Below are 21381 nucleotides of genomic sequence, written 5' to 3' on the forward strand. Positions count from 1 at the left end.
GTTCAAGTCCGTGGAGCAGGGACTGCTAGTAACAGAGAAGCCATGACGTGGCCTAGCAGCTTCCCATGGATTTGCAAATGCATGCAACTAACATCTCTGAATTTCTATCACCATATAATCTTTAATCAGCAGCACAGCCCAGCCTAGGAGTGGTAATGGCCGGGGCAGGCTGCTGGCCACTGCTCTTGGATACCGCCGCCCCAGTCTGTGTCTAAAACACTGGACCGGACCTCACCTGGCAGGTCATCAGTCCTGTCATCCAGTGTCTACACTCGGACTCTAAACACACAGCGCCACAGCACCGCGCCACTCTCTGCCATCCAGCCCTACCCGACAACAGACATGAGCAGCTCCTCACTGATCTGTGGGAGCCTTCGGCGGGGAGACGTCATGTCGTCTCTGCCGTCCCAATAGGTTGCCGGGACTGAGGTACGCTGTGTCTGTCATAAGGAGGCGGGGAGGCTACAGCTGTCCGACTCCTCAGTGCTAGGCGCCGCGGCCACCCGGCGCCAGATTCCAGAGGATAGAATGAGGTCAGTGGTGGGCAGCCTATGTTCCGCCCTCAGCGCTGTTGCGCTCTGTGCAGTGGCACAGACTGCACCACCCTAGCTACGACCCTGGGGATGTACTTGTTGTCTAATTGTGCATGGGCCATCCATTCTGAAGCCGGCTTAGCGAGATCCCTATAATGGGACAATGGGTGGGTGTGTTTACTTAAAATGAATAAGCTGAGAAGTGCCTGTACTAGACCAAATAACACACCTTTCAATGCAATAGGTGTATAAAACATTTTTAAGTAAAGACAAATACCATTTATCAGACTCCATAGTAAATACTCTGCTTCCCATATAATGTTCTAGAGCACACGCTCACCTGAGCCTTTTCTCTTTTTGCCCGGACCAGAGTATCCTGGTAATGCTGAGCCACACTGGGTTCTACTCCTTCCAACTTTGCTGCTGGCAGCTGTAAGGCCTGCAAGGTCTTACTGGCATCACCTTCATCCAAAGCTTCATTAATGTGCCCAATCGCCAATATCCCTAGAACAGGCACGAGAGAAGAGTTTGATCCCAGAGTTAGTTATACATACAGTATATGTAAATAAACATTTGCCAGTGGCTGTCGGTACCAATTTTACATTTTAAAATGATCAGAGATTTACCATCCTAATTTGAAGGCTCATAAATTACTGTTCAAAGATGCCCATGTACATGTGACTATGGCAACCAATCAGGCTGTTTTAGACCTTATTGCTACAAATATGTAATTGAGGCCTGGTGCCAAAATTTGCCTAAGATGAGCATGGTGTAACATTGAAGTAGTTTTACTGGGTGCAAAGTGCTACAGTATGCATAATTTTTCAAAATGCAATCTAATATTTTATAATCTATTGTAATTTTGTTCTGAAAGCAGAAACACTTCTCTGCTAGACTAGGTGTGTTTGCTCTATATTTGGAAAAGGATGCACAAGCTGCACCTAGTTCTCCCATTAGCCAACGCAAACTTCTGCTTTATGCTGCTGAATATACCAGTCTTCTTGCTCTGCAAATCAATGCACTTTGGAGGGAAGAGATCCTGTACTGGGCCTCAACGTCTCATATATGTCTATATGACCATAAATGGTTACATTTGAGAAGAAAAATCTATGGGGGCCCCTCAAATCCATAACCAGCCCCCAACCTCCACCATTTTAATTGTATCTACATTTTTATTGACTACATTATGACTGTAAACATTTTAACCCTGTCGATATGTTGGTGTTAACCTTATGACTTGTCGACATTTCAACCTGTCTATATATTGACTAAATTATGTCAATGTCAACATTTTGACTGTCTACATATTGCTTGATGACATATAGTCCATGGCATATAGTCAGGATGCCAATCATGAGAATACAGATGATCACAATAACAACAATTTCCCAGGGTAAGTATTAGGGATAGGTTGCAGTATGGGGCAGTTAGAGTTAGGCTGCAGGAGTGGTGCCTTAGGGTAAGGGTTGAGATTTGTGTTAAAATACTTACCAAAGTCCTTGGGATTTTGACGGTCGGGTTGCCGCTGTCTTTAGTCTGACAGTTGGGATCCCGTACCCCAAACCCAGCCCATTTTGACCTTTTGGTTATCTACATATTGTACCGGTCAGCATTATGGTGTCTATATGTTCAATGTCTTAATTGTTACTTCTAAGTAAGACACCCAGTCCAGCTGCCATCCTTCTACTAACTACACCAGGTTTTATAGCAACTCATGGTCAGGCCATAGCGAAACTCCACTGCAATGCACTGAAGTGATAGGCTGCTAGCATAAGGTGTGCTAAGAGCATATGTTCTGTTATCTGCATAATATGCACAATCTCAGGTAATTTAAGATACCCGCATCTCTGAAAATAATGCAAATTTCTTATTTTTAAGGACACAGTTTAAGTCCAACTCTACATGAACCCCGCATAGTACTGTAGCAGATCAGTAACAAATTGTGTGACACTGACAAGCTGTATCAGTTTGGGATAATATACCAGTTTTCTTAAAGATAGGTTTTGTTTCAGTAGCCAAGCATCTTATTTATGCTGATAACAGGTGGATTTATCTGCATGAAGAGTTCAGCACTTAGAACATCTGCACTAAGTGAATAGGATTTTTTTTCATGGACTAGAGCACCACGTCACACAGACATAGGACTGAATCTGTATAAAGGCCACGTAGATCCAGGGGTGGCAATTTTCTCACTGTGCAAGTCATTTTATTAATAAAAACTTAAAACAGTTAAATATGGACTGATTGAAGGCAAAGTTACTTAAAGAATATCTAGTACTGTGCAGATAGACCCTGGCATCACAGGGTAAATGTACAAGATAATTCAGACTACTACAAAGGACTACCAACACAAAAGAAAATTCTTAATATCCCAAAGCATAAACCCTTCCCACTTGCTCCATCCGCTGACAATGTAATATCTGACCTTTTCCAGTTTCTTAGCTAGGAAGAACTGTAATGCTGCTGGATTCATCTGAATAACTAGCCAGAATCGTGAAATATCCAAGCAGCTATTCTACTGCACCAGGACAGCCAGGAAGCTGGCAACATTAATTCAAATAAGTACATACTGGCATGTTCCTCATGTACTGTGTTATTGACATGATTCACGCATCCCTGGATGTCATTCCATGTGATAAACTTATTCCCTTCTTCGCGGGCCTGTTGTTTCATTTTTATCAATTCATCAACGTATCTGTGGGAACAAAATGAATCAGTACACCTCTGTACACAAAATAAATGATATCTGCATCTCTAGCCTAGCATATCATATAATTTGGATGGGCTTCCTTAAAATGTCTGCCATTAAAACCGTGAATAAATTATATTTTTATTTACAACTTACATTTATGTTTATTATTTTATATAGAAAGGAGCCTGCACAAAAATCTATTGCTATATCTTTTCTACTGCTGAACCTACACAGACTGATCATGGCACTACAATGGAACGCCAGGATTGGTTTCCAATTTGTCAGCGCGCTTAGGTGGTCAATGACACCAGACAACAGCACAAACAAATAGGATTCACTTCCAGGTCATTCCCATAACGGTACTTATTTTGGAGCCGCACATGTACTGATTAAACGAGATCTGTACGTACATGAATCGCCTGTAGTTACCCTACATTACATTTGCAGCACCCCGATGCATGCGCAGTCTGCTAACAGAATTACGAGACCTGTAATGGTGGGTATACACTGGGCGATATTACTGAGCGACTGCACGATTACGACATCGTAATCGTGCAGTCGCTCAGTAATCGTGCACAAATCGTGCACTTCTATGTCGGAAACGACCAGCGATGCGCACTCCCGCTGGTCGTTTCAGACATTGTCCATCTTCTGAACATGCAGCACAATCCGACGATAACGACAGATTGGCATGTTCGGGAATGATGGACAGTGCCTGCACTGAACGACTGATCATTCAGTGCAGACACTACAGGGGATCAGGAACGACGGCACGATTACGATGTCGTAATCGTACTGTCTTTCCTGATCGCCTAGTGTGTACGCACCTTAAGACGACAGAATTACACTCTGAATCAGGCCATGTGTGTCTGTTGAATTTCTGCATTCAAAAGAAAGCCAGCCAGGAAAGGGGCATGGCATCAATATGGGAGAGGTGGGGGCACTCAAGAGGCTTAGGGGGAGTGGGTACAAATTGCCTGGGCCTATGTAGGGGCCCCGGAATGCAGGAGAGGTGTAACCACGCCCTCCCACATGCAATATTTGACCAGAACTTACTACTCTAGTACAGAGGTCATGCCTTCAGTATTATTTATTTCTTGTGTGAGCTCCATCTAGTGGTCAGACTCCTATTTCACACAATTTTGGGAGTTCGTCCAATCAAGGCTTTCACTAAAAGCAACACAAGGACATTCTGGGAGTAAGAAGGAAATTTCCCGTTTCACTAAGTGTGATGAAGGAACAGCATTTTGTAAATTCTCCCCTCTGGTAGCATCAATGTTTCACTCACATAAAGATGTGCTGTCATACACCTAGCATCAATACCCCATGTGCCGTGATACGCCTGGCACGAGTGATATATACAAGTGTCGCATATCAAATTAATCACTACAGTCTTATAGTGCATCCTAGTCCCACCACATTGCGACGAAGATGAATTTTCCAGCAAAAAAAAGATGCTCGGCAGCATGGGACCTGGCGTGCCAGGAGGGGCTGTTTGATGCTACTGCAGCAGTAGTGTAGGACGACACATCTGTGCATTCTTTAATCCTATGATAAATACAACATTGTTGAAATTTGGCTCATTATAAAAGTAGAAGAAGTTGTCTGTCAAACTGCACACGCTTCCAGAGCGACGTCTGGCAAGGACAGAACAAACTCCAATCTACAAATGGAATAATTGCATTTCAGTGACTCTCCCAAGAAATAAATAGTGACATCTAAAGTCACCCCAGTCTCATACAGACCTCTGAATGTTCTCATGCTCCACATCCATCAAGCCTGTGACTGGGTTGGTCAGCTGTCTACAGATGGTATTTACATCGCCTGTATCTATAGCCCTGTTAATTAGAGCCACGGATGACAACATTTCTACAGCTACTGAGAGCTCAGAGTGATTGAGGTTCCCCTGTAAGAGAAAAAGATGTCAAAACAACTATTCGCTAAGTGGGCTATATGTTACCAAGAATGAAGATATTAAAAATGAATTAGAAAGATTACATAAAGTTTATGAAAGTGAGAAAGCTAAACTGCTAAAATATATGTGTCTTTAACGTGTTTCTTCAGCATTGCAGTAGACATTTTATATGCATATTATTTATTATCCAGTCTAATCACCCTTGTTCTTATCTCCCAGCTCCAAGCCTACCGGGTGGGTTGTACAGTGATGTCCCCAGCTGAGAGCCCCCATATGTTTGGCCCTCAAGAAATTCGGAAAACATCATTATGGTGGTAATTCTTTCATAAAACCCATAAAATGTCTATATAAGGAAATGAGAGCATATTGGTGGACCTATGATTGCACATGTGACCTGAAAGAGTAAGTCTCATTATAAATTTCCTCCTTCCCCATAGCCTTAATAGTTAATCATTATCGGTGTCTCTATCCTTCCCTCTATCCATCTTACCAAGCACAGGCAGGAAGGCAAAATATCAGTGGAGGGTGCAGGACTTTATTCTGCCTATTATCCAAGCTATTGTCTGGCTGTTTCTCCCTCTATATAATGTGGTATGTTTGACAGCCCATTAAACTATACTATAATAAAACATTTACAAACTATTACAGTGAGCATCCTATGGAGACAGGGTCAGCCAGGCAGCACTTTGGTGAGGAGCGTGTCCAGACTCTCAGTTGGTTGTTAGGTACAGGAAGTCCCGCCTTCTCCCCTTTTATTTCACATTCAAGCACAGACTTTGGTTTTGTTTGTTCAATGCCACGTTTAGCAAATCATAAGTCCATCCCAAAGGACTAAAGTTAGACTTTTCATAAAAGCTGAAACGTATTATGTGTCTGGGAGGAAATGATCACAGATTTGGCCAGCTTAGATGTGTGTGTGCCTGTTTATTATTTCATTGTTTCTGGCACTGACACAATCACATACTTCCTCTGCAGTAAGAGAGTCCACTTTTTTTTTTATAAACAAGCCTGGTTTTACCACCCCACATGGCATCGTTAGGTTTTACTTAAAATACAATTTTTCGCTCATTTTGGAGAAACTTTGTCAATGAATGAGCTTATTCTGTCACTTCATACATTTATTTTCTTCATTTTTGTGTGGTTTGTTTTTATTTGCGCAGCATACAGCATCATTGTTTCTGAAGTACACTGATCCTAGAAACCTTATATTCCATATCTCCTAATGAAACAAATGGCTATTAATCACTGGCTAACACCTGGGAGAAATTACACAGGTGACACCAATTATTTCACTTCTGTGAGAAGAAATCTGGAAAACATGCACAGTCAGTGATTTATGAGAAACTCTGCAGTAAACTGCCTCTTCTGTACAACTTATTCAGTAAGTTAGCCTGACAACACAGCAAAAACAAAAAATTATGTAATGCGTAATGTCATTTGTAGTTCTTTATGGAAGTGCTGTATGGCAATGCTGCACTGACCTCTGGGCTTTGCTGCTGTAATGTGCTCAGCTCTCTCTGGTAAAGATCTTCTGCAAATGGGTGCACCTCTGGCAGCTGTGCATCTGGGTTCATCAACTCCTGTACAGTCTCCTCAGCAACCCCCTTCCTGATGGCATTATTTATCCTGACCACTGCAACCAGGCCTGCACAGGACATAGTAGTAGTGGGAAGAGGTAGAAAGTCATTGTTAGTTTTAATATATATATATATATATATATATATATATATATATTAGATGGGTCACTAGCAAATATGGTAGTGCTCTATGAATTGACAATATGAGGATTTCATTTATTCTTAAAAACAGTAGACCCAAAGGGTAATTTTGTTCCTGAAGTCACTGCCGTACACTTTCAGCTGGTAAGACAGCCATGGCTTGGGCAGAGCACATGCAACATTAAAATCAAAATGCCTGTAAATCTGGAATGGAAGTCTAACCACCTTATGTAGTTTGGCATATGGTGATGCACATAAGGTGGATGTAACCCCACACATTACATAAAAACAAAACTACTGGCTAAAAGAACAAAAAAGAGAAATCATTTTCTATGTGCTCAGAGACATTATTGCATTTGCATGGTTTGAGTTCTATTCTGTAACTGGAGAGATTAGAGTCATAATTAAGGATTACTTGACTGTTTTTTGTTTGCATTGTAAATACAGACTACTGGTTCTGGGTTTGGATTCACAGTTATAAAATTGATCTCTCCAATACCCCTTGCTCGCACAAGCGTTTGATGTTCATCTATTGTGGTGTTTTAACAGATGTTATTACATCCCACTATGTGAGCAGTGAACAACCTGCATTGTTTTCACTCACAGCAGCGGTTAACACAGTAATAGCTGGCCCCTTCTAGATAAGAGGTAATGTAGATAGTTCCACTGATAGAACAGGAATTCATTGTTTCCTCCTACTGCTAATGTGGAGCAGAGAGCAGCACACCGGGGCCTGTGCCATGAGAGCGATCTATAGAAACAGGTTCATCCATGAGACTGACTCATTACTGCCTTTACCTAGAGCCACCGCATAATGAAATAAAAAACTCTGTTCCAAGGCTACTTACGTCTTTGCAACTGCTGAGCTAAGACATTGGCAGAATCGACTCCAGCCTGTAACTCCTCCTTCTGCAAGGGTCCCCTCATGCCCGCCTGTGGAGAATTCAGAACACTCATTCAATGGCCAAGAGATGACAACAATATAAAGCACCTTAATAGTAGCAACAACAGTAACCATACAGCTACACCACCAATACATTTTAGTAGATTCAGTCCAATATAAGTAGTACAGCTACTAGAAATTTCAAAACGCATAGCACCTATGGGCAGCTATAAGGTAAGTATACAGATGTGTACTCAAACACCTAGCCTCAATACGTCATGCGTAGCGAGGGAGCCACCATATCACATTTATCAGTGCAGTCTCAGGAAGACATTTGTCGAATCCGTTTAAGTCTAAGAAAGAGACACTCCACACACGCCGAGTCAGACGGCATCTGGCAGGCCGAGAAGGGTTGTTTGGCGCGACTGCAGTAATATAGTGTGAGGACACATCAGTATCAGTCTATCACAAAATTGGTTCTGAAACAAACAAGTTCATTATTACATGAAGAAGTTATTGAAAAGGGTGAATTAAGGAATGATATAGCAGTTAAAAACTACAGATATAAATTTACTTATATGTATATATTTAATATATAGATGTGCTTAGATCACTTAAAAAATGTAAAGAAGTGTTCTACAAGTAGTTGTGTACAGGAAGAGGTGCTGCCCTCATCAACCAACCAGACCTTTGCTTCTATTTTCTGCACAGAATTAGATAGAAATCAGTAAGAAAGTGATTGGTTGCTGTGGACACTACCTCGTTCTCAGCACCAGTATCTGTAGAAGAGTTGTCACCAATGTATTCACCAACTGATATTCCATCTTCACATACATTCAGCAGACCTGTGAGAACTACTGATGCCATGGTAGGCATCACCCTATGTGATATGTAATGCCGCTATGGTTGCTGAACTAACTTTCCATCAGACAAAAATAAATCCAAGCCATGTATTGCATTAAAGAATCAAAATATGCCCGAAACATTATTAACCTGCACAAATATTGCATTGCACGGCAGATGAATTCTCTAGCTTCTACAGGGAACCAATTGAGTAGATTTACGTAATTACTTTCTTACGGCCTCACATCACTCACAGATTATTGGAACATCAAAGTTCTCAGCTAGATCGTCTATTTTACTCCATCCTGATATTTGCTTGATAAACATTCATGAGAGAAGTTGGACCAAAATAATGTATCTTTATCCATGCAATAAAAACAAGGAAGGCGTATATTTAGTAACCCTAGTCTTATTCCAGCAACAAGTACAATGTATGACTTACTTTTACAACAGAAAAATTAATGACCAAATGTGAATATATATTATTACATAGTGCTATGTAAAAGCAAACACTGATGGGCACATACTCACCATTTAACATTGAAAATTATTTAAATCCTTGATATATCAAAAACCAAAATAAGCTAAAAATAATACAGACAATGACATCATACAAGAATAGAATTACCTACAAGCAGATTTGTGGAAATAACTTTTGGTTAAGGAGTTAACAGATTACAAAAAAAAAAGTTTCATTCACTCGCTTCAAAAACACACACCCAGATTCCAGCCCGAAATACAGAGTGCCTTTTGTACAGCGTGTCTATTTATAAATCTCTCTGCGCATACAAGAGCCATACATGTGTTTGCAGGCATGAAGACAGACCCACACCTTTACAGAATATGAGAGAAATGGCATGCTCGGATTGATGTATTCAGGGCACACACGCTGAATAGCTGCAGATCAACACATGCAAAAGCGAACACTGCAATCCATTATTATCCACACTGCTGATAAAACAGCATTACGTACTAGTGACTGAGCCATCAAACGTCTTCTTAATCAAATGGCGGCTGCAAAAACAGTGTTCACAACTAAACTTAAATAGTGTTTTTCTCCGCACATGGATACACCTGACAGAGAATGACTTTGGGTCATAATTGTGATTCACAGGCTCAGAGGATAGAGCACAAAGCACTGCACACATTATAGCAGTGGTCGCCAACATTAATTGTCGTGTGAGCTACTTTAGAAAAATGAAACCTCCTGAAGAGCTACTAAAATTGTAGAAAAAAATAAATAAATCTGGCTAATAACCGAACAATTGAAGTACAATTTTAATGAAAAAAAATATGTTTCATAGAAAACAACAATGCATTTCATTATTACAGTGATATTGTTGTAGTTCGGAAATAAAATTTAGTAGAGGAGCGGGAGTCACTCGATCCGCTGTAGCGTAGATGCCGTGGGAGGAACCACGGAAAAGCACGTAAGGTGATTGCTGTAGAGGCTGCAGCAATCTGACGTGCTTCCCTGTGGCTCCACCCATGGCGTCGATGCCACAGGGGGGCACACGTCAGAGGTCACTTCCTCCTAATTGACTTGGCAGTAAGGCAGTTAGGTGAACTACCAAAATTGAGACAGCAAGCTACCGGTTGCTCGCAAGCTACCGGTTGCTCGCAAGCTACGGGTTGGCGACCACTGCATTATAGCAACATCATTCAGTCATATATGCAGTGAAGTCACATCAGGAAGACTGAAAGCCAACACACTATGACTAATGTCTCTGATGCCTTATTTGTACTGAAATTATTGGACCAGAATTATTTTGGACATTTATATTAGGGACTGTGAGTTTGTAGACATCTACTTTATTACTGTGGGATGTAGTCAGCATGCCGGGATCCCGTAAAAAAAACGCATCAACTTTCCTATAACCATCCAACTAGTTGGTTGTTTGAAAATCCGGTAATGCATGGGAGCAAATGATTCCCAAACACCAGAAAACACCAAAAAGGTCATTTAGGCAAGCTGGTTACATCTGATTTATTTCAAAAATTTGTCTGAACAGCAGCTTTCATCAGTTTTCCGGTGTTTGGGAGCAAATGGCTGATTGTCATTTGCACCCATACATTACTGGATTTTAATTCCAACCAACCAACTAGTTGGATGGTTGGAGTAAAGTTGGTATGGTGTATAGCCAGCTTTACTGTTTATTATGAATGTTTATTATGAACGTTCAACTGTATTTATATCATATCTGCTTATCCAGGGTATATGGTACCCATTATTCAGGTATGTACATACGAACAGTAAGCAGCCATGTCTGTACAGGTACATTGTGCAGAGGGACAGCAGTAGTGCGAGATCTTATATAATTTAGGAAAGATTTAGACAGGAACAGGTCAAAGTATATTATAACCAAAATCCCCAGCTTTGCCTCTTTTAGAGAGACCAACTGGAACTGCTAAATTTATTTGACACCCATGACAAAACATTAGGAGTGACCTCTTGCTTGTTGTTACTACCCATAGGAGAGGAGTATGCTCATCATCAAGTCCTTGTGGCGTCATTTCCAGGTTATGGACACGGGAGTGTGTGAATCAGATCATGGCTGATATATTACATTTCAGATAACCACATGAGCGCATCTCCTTATCTACTAATTTATAATGTAATACATTTGTCACTATATAATATTCATAAGAGGTCTTCTGGCCTTTTTATCTATCTTTGTGGCATAAGATGTCTGAACTGTGACTGAGAACTTGTGCGTTGGGAAATCTCTCCATCACCAACAGGGATAAGCCCATTACATTTGTATACAAACTATCACTCATCCAACGTGTCAATTATACTACACTATTAGTGCAGGTTTTTAGAAGTGGAGGTGTTGCCCATAGCAACCAGATTCTACTTATTTATCTTGCACCTTCTAGAAGATCATAGCTAGAATCTCATTGGTTGCTATGGGCAACATCTCCACTTCTAAAAACCTGCACTTTAGTAAATATACCTCTCAGTGTTCCCTTGTTGTTTGTGTTCAAATATATATTACAGACAAACACTATATTTATGTACAAACACAACAAACGTATTGCTTAAGTGAACCTAATCCGGTTTCAACATAGTAAATACATGGTTGGACAATCTGCAGTTTACCTAATAAAATCACTTGAAATCATGTTTCACATACAGACAATAATAAGTAGGAAAGATAGACTTTAGGGACTAGTAAACACAAGTATGAACATCTTATTTAATCTCCCTAGTAATAAGGCACCTTCACCCACTCCCAACGGCTGTTCAGGGCTTCAATCGGAAGTCACTAATAACACTTATTCCCATTTTCTGCTCTTTATCTGGGCCAAAATTGTAGCAGTAAATAGTGGACAAAGTAGATTTCTCCAACAGACCTCCCGAATGGTTAGCAAATGTACAAAGATAAACTAGCTGTCACCTAGGTAGACACATCCACCACACCCCTCACTGTGTAATTCAATAAACCACTCACCTCTGCTTTCTGCTGCTTATCACTCTGTAGCTGATTGTAATACCATTCAGAATTATCTCTTTGTAATGCTCTCAATCCAAGTGCTTGGTTGCTCAGAGCTTCAAACAACACTGGGGGGCTTCCACTGTCCAGGGCCTGGTCAACCCTTTCTATACCCGCTTGTACTAAGCAGATAAAAAAAAAAAAAATGTATAAAATAAAGAATATTGAAATGTAGAGGAGGAACAAACCAAATACAATGTTTATATTGCCCCTAGCAAAACATTCAGGGAGAAGTCGGAGAATATCTTCCAAAGAGACTATGTCACACCAGGCTCTCTGTATGGATGGCTATTGAAGAAAACTGCATGGAAGGGTGTTGTAGATGACTATAGATCCTTGCAGAGAACAAAGTATTAAAATCTTCTACTGCAGATATTTTTGGAAGACATATTGTATGTTTTACTATAGTAAAAATAGAAAGCTGCCGTTTTATTTTTTGTACAGGACAGAAAGAAGCGAGTAATTATTCCATTCTATAGTCACAAGCTGTGAGGAGTGTTGTCTGCTGGTGTAATTACGCCTAATACTATATTGAAAGACATCTGCATTTTTTTATATAAATTGTACTAGACTGATTTACACTAATTGCTGATTGGTTGCTGTAGGTTACTGCACGTTTGCACTTCGTTTGCAACCAATCCCATTGTCTTCCAAAGGGAAGTCATTGGAACTTTTACAATACTTTTTGTATTGTGTGAATGTAATATGCTCATTCCAGAGCCATGTGCTAAATCTACCAGCTGGGCTGATTATGGCTGAACTGCACAGACATAAACTTGATCAAGTGGGACAGAAAATCCTTCTGACAGATGGATAGTATTGGTTTGTGTGTATGTAATCATTAGCTCTGAGAAATATTATGGGAGAGATTTATTAAACCTTCTAAAGAGAACAAGTGGGGTGTTGTCCAGAGCTAGATTAGTGGGGTGTTGTCCAGAGCTAGATTATTATTTATTGGCTGCGACCATTTTATAGAAGGTGCTACATAAATAATAGCTAGGATCTGATGGTTTATATAAGGTGCTACCTAAATAATATCTAGGATCTGATGGTTTATAGAATGTGCTACATAATAGCTAGGATCTGATGGTTTATAGAAGGTGCTACATAAATAATAGCTAGGATCCGATGGTTTATAGAAGGTGCTACATAAATAATAGCTAGGATCTGATGGTTTATAGAAGGTGCTACATAAAGGAATAGCTAGGATCTGATGGTTTATAGAAGGTGCTACATAAATAATAGCTAGGATCTGATGGTTTATAGAAGGTGCTACATAAAGAATAGCTAGGATCTGATGGTTTATAGAAGGTGCTACATAAATAATAGCTAGGATCTGATGGTTTATAGAAGGTGCTACATAAAGGAATAGCTAGGATCTGATGGTTTATAGAATGTGCTACAAAAATATTAGCTAGGATCTGATGGTTTATAGAAGGTGCTACATAAAGAATAGCTAGGATCTGATGGTTTCTATGGACAACACCTCCACTTGCCCATGGTTTACTAGATCTCCACCTATATCCCTTATTGTCCAGTAGTAAAATGATCACATATCCCAGTTCCCCATAGATCATGTTAAAGAATTCCACTGCGACATGTAGCCAACATGAGACATTATTGGGGATTAAAAATAAAATGGTGGCATTCCAGGGGATCAGCAATATATGAGTGGAGACATAATGAAGATGGCACCCTCCAGCATGTGCAGACTTGTATATCGGTTACATTGCAAATCTGGCCTTGACTAAGAGATGCTCTTAAATTAAGTACGGTCCATAACCAAATTCCATACTTACGATTCACTTTGTTGATGTTGCCTTGTATTTCCGCTTGGGTTAGCAGCTCTTCATACACATCCCGCTCCTCCCCTGCATTCTCAACGTTTATCTGAGCACACAAACAAAAAGTGTTTTGCGTATAGCTGGCCACACACACAGCGCACTGTCAGCAACCAGCCCAATATCACAGTGCATGTGGCATCAAAACCAACATAGTCTGACTAAAATCAATAGCATTAATATTGGACCTGTGGGTGGAAGATGGCCTAGGTTTGTCGTCATCTTTCAGCCTAGGTTTGTCATCATCTTTCAACCACACAAACAGGCGCCCTGAAAGCAGGACATTTGGTAAACATCTGTAAATCATCAAGGGGGAAATTTATCAAGCCTCGGAGAGTGATAAAGCCTACACCTAACCCTCCCAGGGAGGGTTTTGGGTGCCTAACCCTAAGTCCCCCCCAGGAGCCCCTAACCTAACCCTCCCCCCTGCGGCTGTCCACACCCGCCGCCAGGTTTACCTTCGTTCGGTATGCCAGGCATCAGGCTCCCGGCGTAAGGATAATCAGGGCCATAAGCTAGGGCAGTGCGACCGATGCCGTCGCACAGGGCACCACAGGTCAGGAGGCACTGTTTCGGCCTGTCAAATTTCTGTTTATTATCATTCTTGCTTGTTGCTTCCTCTTATTTCATCCCCAGCATATCCTGGCCTCTCCTATCTCTTCCCTGGCCCTTCCCCATGAAGCCATGACCCTTAATTGGGTGCATTATGTCCCTTTGAAAAATGAGGGGTGCGCCAATGCTCTTGCTGGCACACGGCTCCAAAAAGTCTAGTTATGGCTCTGAGGATAATGATAGGCGTCGGGATTTAGACGCCTATCATTAGACCCTGCAGGGATTTGACAGTCAGGAAGCCGGCTGTCAGCATTTCGACAGTCAGCTTCCTAACTACATCCCTAAGGTACCAGCCAATCAGCTTTTAACTGGCATGTCACAGGCTGTGTTTGAAAACAGTTCGGAGCTGGTTGGCTGGTACTTTATCTCCGTTCACTTTATCTATATCCAATGCTTAGTAAATAGACCCCTTTATCTCTCTACACTTTATCCCTCTCCAAGGCTTGGTACATCTCCCCCCAATATGCTGCCTACATGTATGGACAGACTGCACACTAGTCCTATCACTGTGCTCTCGACAGAGGGCCTAATTCTGAAGTGGCCGTAAGCAAAAAAGAGCAAGTAACTGTACATCTTGGCAAAACCATGTTGCACTGGCAGATTTTAAATGTGCAGAGAGATTTAAGTTGGGTACACACTAAATGTTGCGTGTACCCAGCGATGTCGACGACGATCCCAGTGCAGACGGGCCAACATATCGGGCGGTCCGGACAGACTGGGCAATCTGGTGCCCGACCGCCCGATATACCGGCCACCCTGCATAAGATCATCAGCCGCATCGCCTGATCTTACATACTGCACATAAGATCAAGAGATTAAGCTGATGACCCCACAGGAGCGCACACTACACAATGTAATGCATAAACACTACACATATTTAACGATTGGTCGTTCTGTGTCGGAATCTGCCAAATCATTAAAGATATCGTGTAGGGTGTCCCTTTAGGTTTGACAAGGGTTTGGCGAAACTCAAACCTAACATGCAGTGTAAAAATAAAGCAGTCCAGCATTTGTGGGCTACATGCAAAAGCAGCCAGTATTTACCCTGCATGCAAAATAATAAATGTATTAGCACCTCTTGCATTGCAACATGGTTTGTCCAGGTACAAAGTTACTTTGTCTTTTTGCTTTACTCCCAAACTCAGAATCAGGCCCTGAGTGGCAGAATTAGCCTGGGTGTGGCCAGCAAAAGAAATATCAATTTTATTTATGTATAAATTGATGCAAGTAAGTGAGAACCAACTAGAATAAAAGTTAAGCTGGCCATACAGGGTAAGATTTTTTTATACGATGTGCACGATTTTGATCGATCGCAACGATCAATCGTGCATATCGTGTGTGGTTTGGCATGCTGCACGATGGCGATGCGCGTCCCCGCCGTCGTACATCGGCATCGTAGAACTTATGGAAAAACCATAAGATCTGCAATCCATTATGCTGTTAAATAACCAAAACGAAGCATCTTGTAAGATGCATCGTTTACTATTCACAGCAGCATGCGATGCATCGGGCTGAATTTTAAAATGTACCGAGGTGTCGTACGTTTTCAAATCGCCCCGTGTATGGCCCGCATTACTGCAACAAATAATTTGCAGAAACAGAGGAGAATTCAGAAGCAAGAGGTAAATTCTGGACTTTACAACAAGGAAATAGAATTTAAATGTGGTCCTTTGTAAGCATCAGGTTGGTACAAGTTTGTAGGTTCACTTCAGTTGCTCTTTTGCATTTGTCAACATTTTGTTAAATATACCCACTCACCCGTTTCTTAGCATTCTCCATTTTATGTTGCTTTGCTTGATACAGTGTGTTCTGATAAACAGGAGCCAGGGGCTCATTAAGGTTTACTAGCATAGCATTCGGATTCTTAAGCGCAGTAAAGGTTTCTGCAGGGACGCCCCGGTCAACGGCTTCATTGATGGCAATTACAGCTGCATGTACTGCAAAACACCAACAAGATTACAACTGCCTGTAATTTAGCCAGCAATGGTCCTGCTTTCCATCAACAATATGTATTCATAACATTAATTCCAGCCAAGAAATAAAAATATTAGTCAGGCAACAAGCTTGAAAGTGAATGAAATACAGGAAATTCTAGTAAGAGACTTCCCAATATCTATCTGCAAGATAATTCAGAGCCAACTTGCTAGAGATGTCCTGTAATGTTCTCTCTTTTTGTATACAATAATTATATATACAGGGTTCTATCTGCACTGAGCAGTCTGGAAATAAGAGTTAAAATCTCACATCTAAATACACCATGAAAGGTTCTCCTGAAAAATATACTCTCCTAGAGTATATTTTTCAAGAGAACCTTTCATGGTGTATTTTCCTTACAGAGATACTAAACTTAAAATACAAGATGACTTATATTGGAGCTACTAATAACATAAATATATAATAAGAGTTTAAGCCTCCTCTCAGAACTGGAGACATCTCAGATAAAAATCAGTGTCTCTCAACACAAGAGTGGCAGGATCATAACATGCAGGGAGTTCTAGTTGCATGGAAACCCCCCTCGCCAGTGGCTCAAATCATGACCACAATAGCAGCAGCAAATAATTTTATGCTTTTACTAGAGCTGCGATCATAACTTGCAGTATAACGACAGAATGGAGTTGTTAAGCATGCCCAGTGGCAGCAGCTTCACCTACCAAGTCTGCTGTATATGTGGGCTCTGAGTGCTCAAAGCACTCTGCTGGACCAGAGAGCAGCTGCCAGCAAGAAGAGACAGGTGTGTTATGTTGGAGAATGTGTATTTGGAAAGCTCAGTTCTATCATCTACTGTTTATATTATGTATTTATTATGGATGTTTAACCTTTTCCTGACCACTTATTCATAGGAGATAAACATGTTTGATACAGAAAGTTATTTTTTTAGACTCTCTCCTACAGCCTACACTGTAGACAATCTACAGTTAATTATTAATACCGTATTACATACATTATCCAGTGTATAAGGAGACCAATACATATATGTCCAGGGACGGTGCTAGGTTCTTCTGTCGCTCCCCAATACTTCTGTACTATATGGAATGGTGCCCACATGCAGAATAATACCCCATCCAGCTCAGGCGGCTGCCCCTACTAATGTATTTCTGTGATTGCTGGTCATGTACATATTTGAAGAATTAGATATGCTGCACATTGTTTGAGACAGAATATAGCTTATTATGTGCTAATTATGGCCCCTTGATAGGTTGCCCACACACTATCTAAAATCAACCATTGGAAACACCCCCTAGAAATCCTGCATTTGCCAGAGATGCTCCACTGCAGGTTAAGAATTTCTTAAATAACGGTGGTCTGGGCTTCAGATCTGCACCTCTGTGCTAGTTGGAGGATGTGGGTTTACTGTTAAATCTCTCTTACAAGTGTGTTTTTATTTTATGTTAAATCATTAATGTCCTAAGTGTTTCTGCTTAATGAGTGGAAGACTATCACCTATGATTGAGGACTTAGAGCAAGGTCAGTAGGAAGTGTTAAAATATACCCAATTCTAACTTATCCAAAAAGTAAAAAAAAAAAAATGTTCATACACAAGCAATGGGAAGATTTTTTGTATGCATTATTTACGCCATCTCACATTTTACTACAATCTCTAAGTAAATTCTGAACATTACAAGGCTGTAGATGGCCCGCTGTGTTGGAAAGTTTCAGACATTATATAGGCAAGTAATCAATGTTTAATTGCTAAATACATTTAATGGGGACATTTGGCCAACTGCCTAATGTGCTTGTAGAGTCATTTGTATATTTAACATTGATGATTACCTCCAGGAAATAGTTTCTAGTTACATGAAAGCAAGTAGTCTATAAACAGAGTTACATGAAAGGAGTTTGGTAGCAAACATCAGAGCTTCTAACAATCTCCCAAGCACAGCAGCAGATTAGATATTCAATGTTATTGCAGCTGCTGGTGGCTTGCACTATGCACTATGATTAATGGACCACTGGATGTAATCTGCATTAGTAAACTCTTCGCAGGGAAGGAGTAAATAAGAAAAAAAAAAAAAACATACAGGTACTGCCAACTAGAACACCACCTGATCAGTACAACTAACATTGTTGTAAAAACCCATCTCCCCAAATCACAGACCAAGTGCAATATGCAGATATGCTGGGACCTTTGCCATTTGTAAGATACTCTCACCTAATGAACAGTCAGTCATTTCTCCCACCTGTGTAGGCAGAAGTACAGTATGATGTGTTTGTGCTTCATTACTTTGTTTTTCTTATTTGGATATAACTTATTATCATAAGAAATATTGTCAGCAATAATATAGAAATGTTACTACCGTAACAAATAACACAGCCAGTACTCACATGCGGCTTCATCCACAGACAGCTCACTGGCCAAGATTCCACCAATTTTGCCGAATGCTGGCATCTGAATTCCATACTTCTCAAGCTCACTTTTCATTATATCAATCTCTTCCGCTATAGAAACAGAAAGAAAATTTACTAACAAGAAGCAACTGCTGTTAAACTTACTTATTCCACATAACTATAGGTTAAAATAATAATAATAAAAAAACATTAGTAGTATAATACTAAATAATACCAGTAGAACTCAGCAAAAAAATAAATAAAATAAACCCACAAGAAAACAACTGATTAGATATAGTATCATATTAGTCTACATGACATGAGACAAACCTCAGGCATACTGCACACTTCCCAACTTTCTACATGGACCGCCAGAAACATGTAAGCTTTGTTATGGCGAAAAAATTGTTTTTCTTATGTTTCGACTCCTCAAAAGCAACTTGGTGACTCTCAAATACAGATGTGTCCACATACATTTATCCCCCTTGCTCGTTAAGCAGCCATTCTAGTCGTGCCATGGCTAGATAGCACAGAACGTCTTTTGGTGCAACTTTTTACCTTCAATTGCATCTTAGCAATGCGAATAGAACACACAAGCAGCTTCTGCTGATTAAAATGATATGTGGCATGTCTATATTCTGTGCACTGTAACGTAGCATTTCGAATGCAGATAAACCCGCAGTAGCACACAGAATATAGGCATGCCATATATCATATCATTTTTAATAGTAGCTTGTGCGTTCTATTCGCATCGCTCTGCGAGTAGACATATTTGAAGGTAAAAAGTCGCACCAAAAGACGCTCTGCACTACAGAGTCACACAGCGCTCACACGTTGTGTAATGCAACTTGTAGCGCACAGAGTATACATGTATGTGGACACATCTGTAGGAAATTATCCTAAAACACAGGTTATATACACAGATAGAAACACAACAAAGGCACCAAACATGCCATAATACAAAGGTTAAATTATTTTATAAACACAGAAGTAAAGCTGGGTACACACTATGCGATTCGTCGTATGATATAACGTTTCGTTACGAATCGGAACTATATATATATATATATCATACAGATTGTGCAGTGGGTATGCCTGATCCGTCGTCCTGTCTACTGTGCTGCACAGCAAATGGGACGTTGCAATGAACGACACCATTCTGCATGAAACAATATATCACGCAGTTGTACACCGGATCACGCAATTTGCACAGCGCAATGTATCCAAGTGTACTTCGCATGCATTGCGTTGTTGGGTACAATCATCATATAGTGTGTACCCAGTTTAAGACTATTTTGGGATCACCTGTTGGAGCTTACGCCTACTGATCTATACATAACAATAAGAATAGGGATCACAGCTGGGAACTATGTTACTTTGTTTGCAAATATCAGATCTTCAGTGTACGTAGTCAAAAAATACTGTCTGTCCCTTCTCTTATATCTTACATGTACTCTTGCAATGTGCTAAACTAATAATATTATGTACTAATGACTTGCTGCAAATTGCAAGTCATAATGTAGGAGTATAATCATTGCCATGGAAGTTAATTTACATATTCCAGAATGACATTAAATGAAATCAATTCAAGCAAACTGCATGCAGTTTGGGGACACTTTACTCATGGGATTTCAAAATAAAATTGTTCTAGATGACCTACAAAAACAATTAACTAGTATGGATCTAGCACATGTCCTCTTCTAATATTGGAAATATTTAGTACGATATTCAGTATGTGTATTTATTGTATGATGAACAAGTTAAAAATAATTTACTCTACAAAAGAATAATTTTAATCCTGTGGTCATGTTGATGTACAACCTAATGAATGTACTGGCATAAAACGATTAACTACATGAAATACACCCAGCACAAACCTTAAAATCTTTAGAAGTCTACAAAAATCAATTCACTAACTAAACAAAATTTGGCAATTTCAATGTCATACATACTGTTATGGATTCTGTGTGTTGGTTAGTAGCATGTACAGGCAAATTTACCAAGTCACATGGTAATGAGATAAAAGTTACACAGATCATGAAAATTACACAACCAAAATTGTTTATATATGACATGCCCTCACCTGCAAGGACAGGCAACCTATACATAATAAATCAAACACATAATTTTTATATAACCATAAATGAATGAATCCTGACCTGTAAATTCTACTTTCCCATACAAGTCCTGGATCTGTGGGGCAAGGCCGAGCTTAAACAGGTACAAACTGAAAAACAGAACAGTACATTAAACAATCAGCATGTGTAATAAAAGTAGAGAACAGACATTTGCATTTTACGTTCGTTATAGGTCGAGAGTGGTTTCATGTGATCTCAAGTTCTGCTGTATCCAGAAAATAGATTTAGTGTATTTACCGTATCCTTCTGATCCAAGTCCAGCTAAAGAATTCAATGCAGGGAAATAAAATAAAGCTAAAGAGAAAATAAATTCAATTCTGTATCAAAACAGTTGAGCGCCGCACATCACATCTGCATTTCAAGTGAGTTGCAAAATGTGAATA

The 21381-nt window shown here is 40.2% G+C and overlaps 1 protein-coding gene across 1 annotated transcript in view; it reads right to left on the reverse strand.

The window, feature by feature from the left end:
- Window positions 1-21381, reverse strand: part of IQGAP1 (IQ motif containing GTPase activating protein 1) — a 178705-nt gene that overhangs the window by 58339 nt on the left and 98985 nt on the right. The window contains exons 6-15 of the mRNA XM_088472861.1: window positions 21020-21087; window positions 18858-18971; window positions 16293-16471; window positions 13881-13971; window positions 12040-12203; window positions 7707-7791; window positions 6622-6785; window positions 4971-5131; window positions 3104-3228; window positions 874-1037 (exon numbers count right to left, since the gene is read on the reverse strand). Coding sequence (XP_088328987.1) covers window positions 874-1037; window positions 3104-3228; window positions 4971-5131; window positions 6622-6785; window positions 7707-7791; window positions 12040-12203; window positions 13881-13971; window positions 16293-16471; window positions 18858-18971; window positions 21020-21087 — 1315 coding nt within the window. The remainder of the gene's footprint in view (window positions 1-873; window positions 1038-3103; window positions 3229-4970; window positions 5132-6621; window positions 6786-7706; window positions 7792-12039; window positions 12204-13880; window positions 13972-16292; window positions 16472-18857; window positions 18972-21019; window positions 21088-21381) is intronic.

Source organism: Taudactylus pleione, unplaced genomic scaffold (assembly GCF_031769625.1).
Source record: "Taudactylus pleione unplaced genomic scaffold, aTauple2 ptg000129l, whole genome shotgun sequence".
NCBI classification, from domain to species: domain Eukaryota; kingdom Metazoa; phylum Chordata; class Amphibia; order Anura; family Myobatrachidae; genus Taudactylus; species Taudactylus pleione.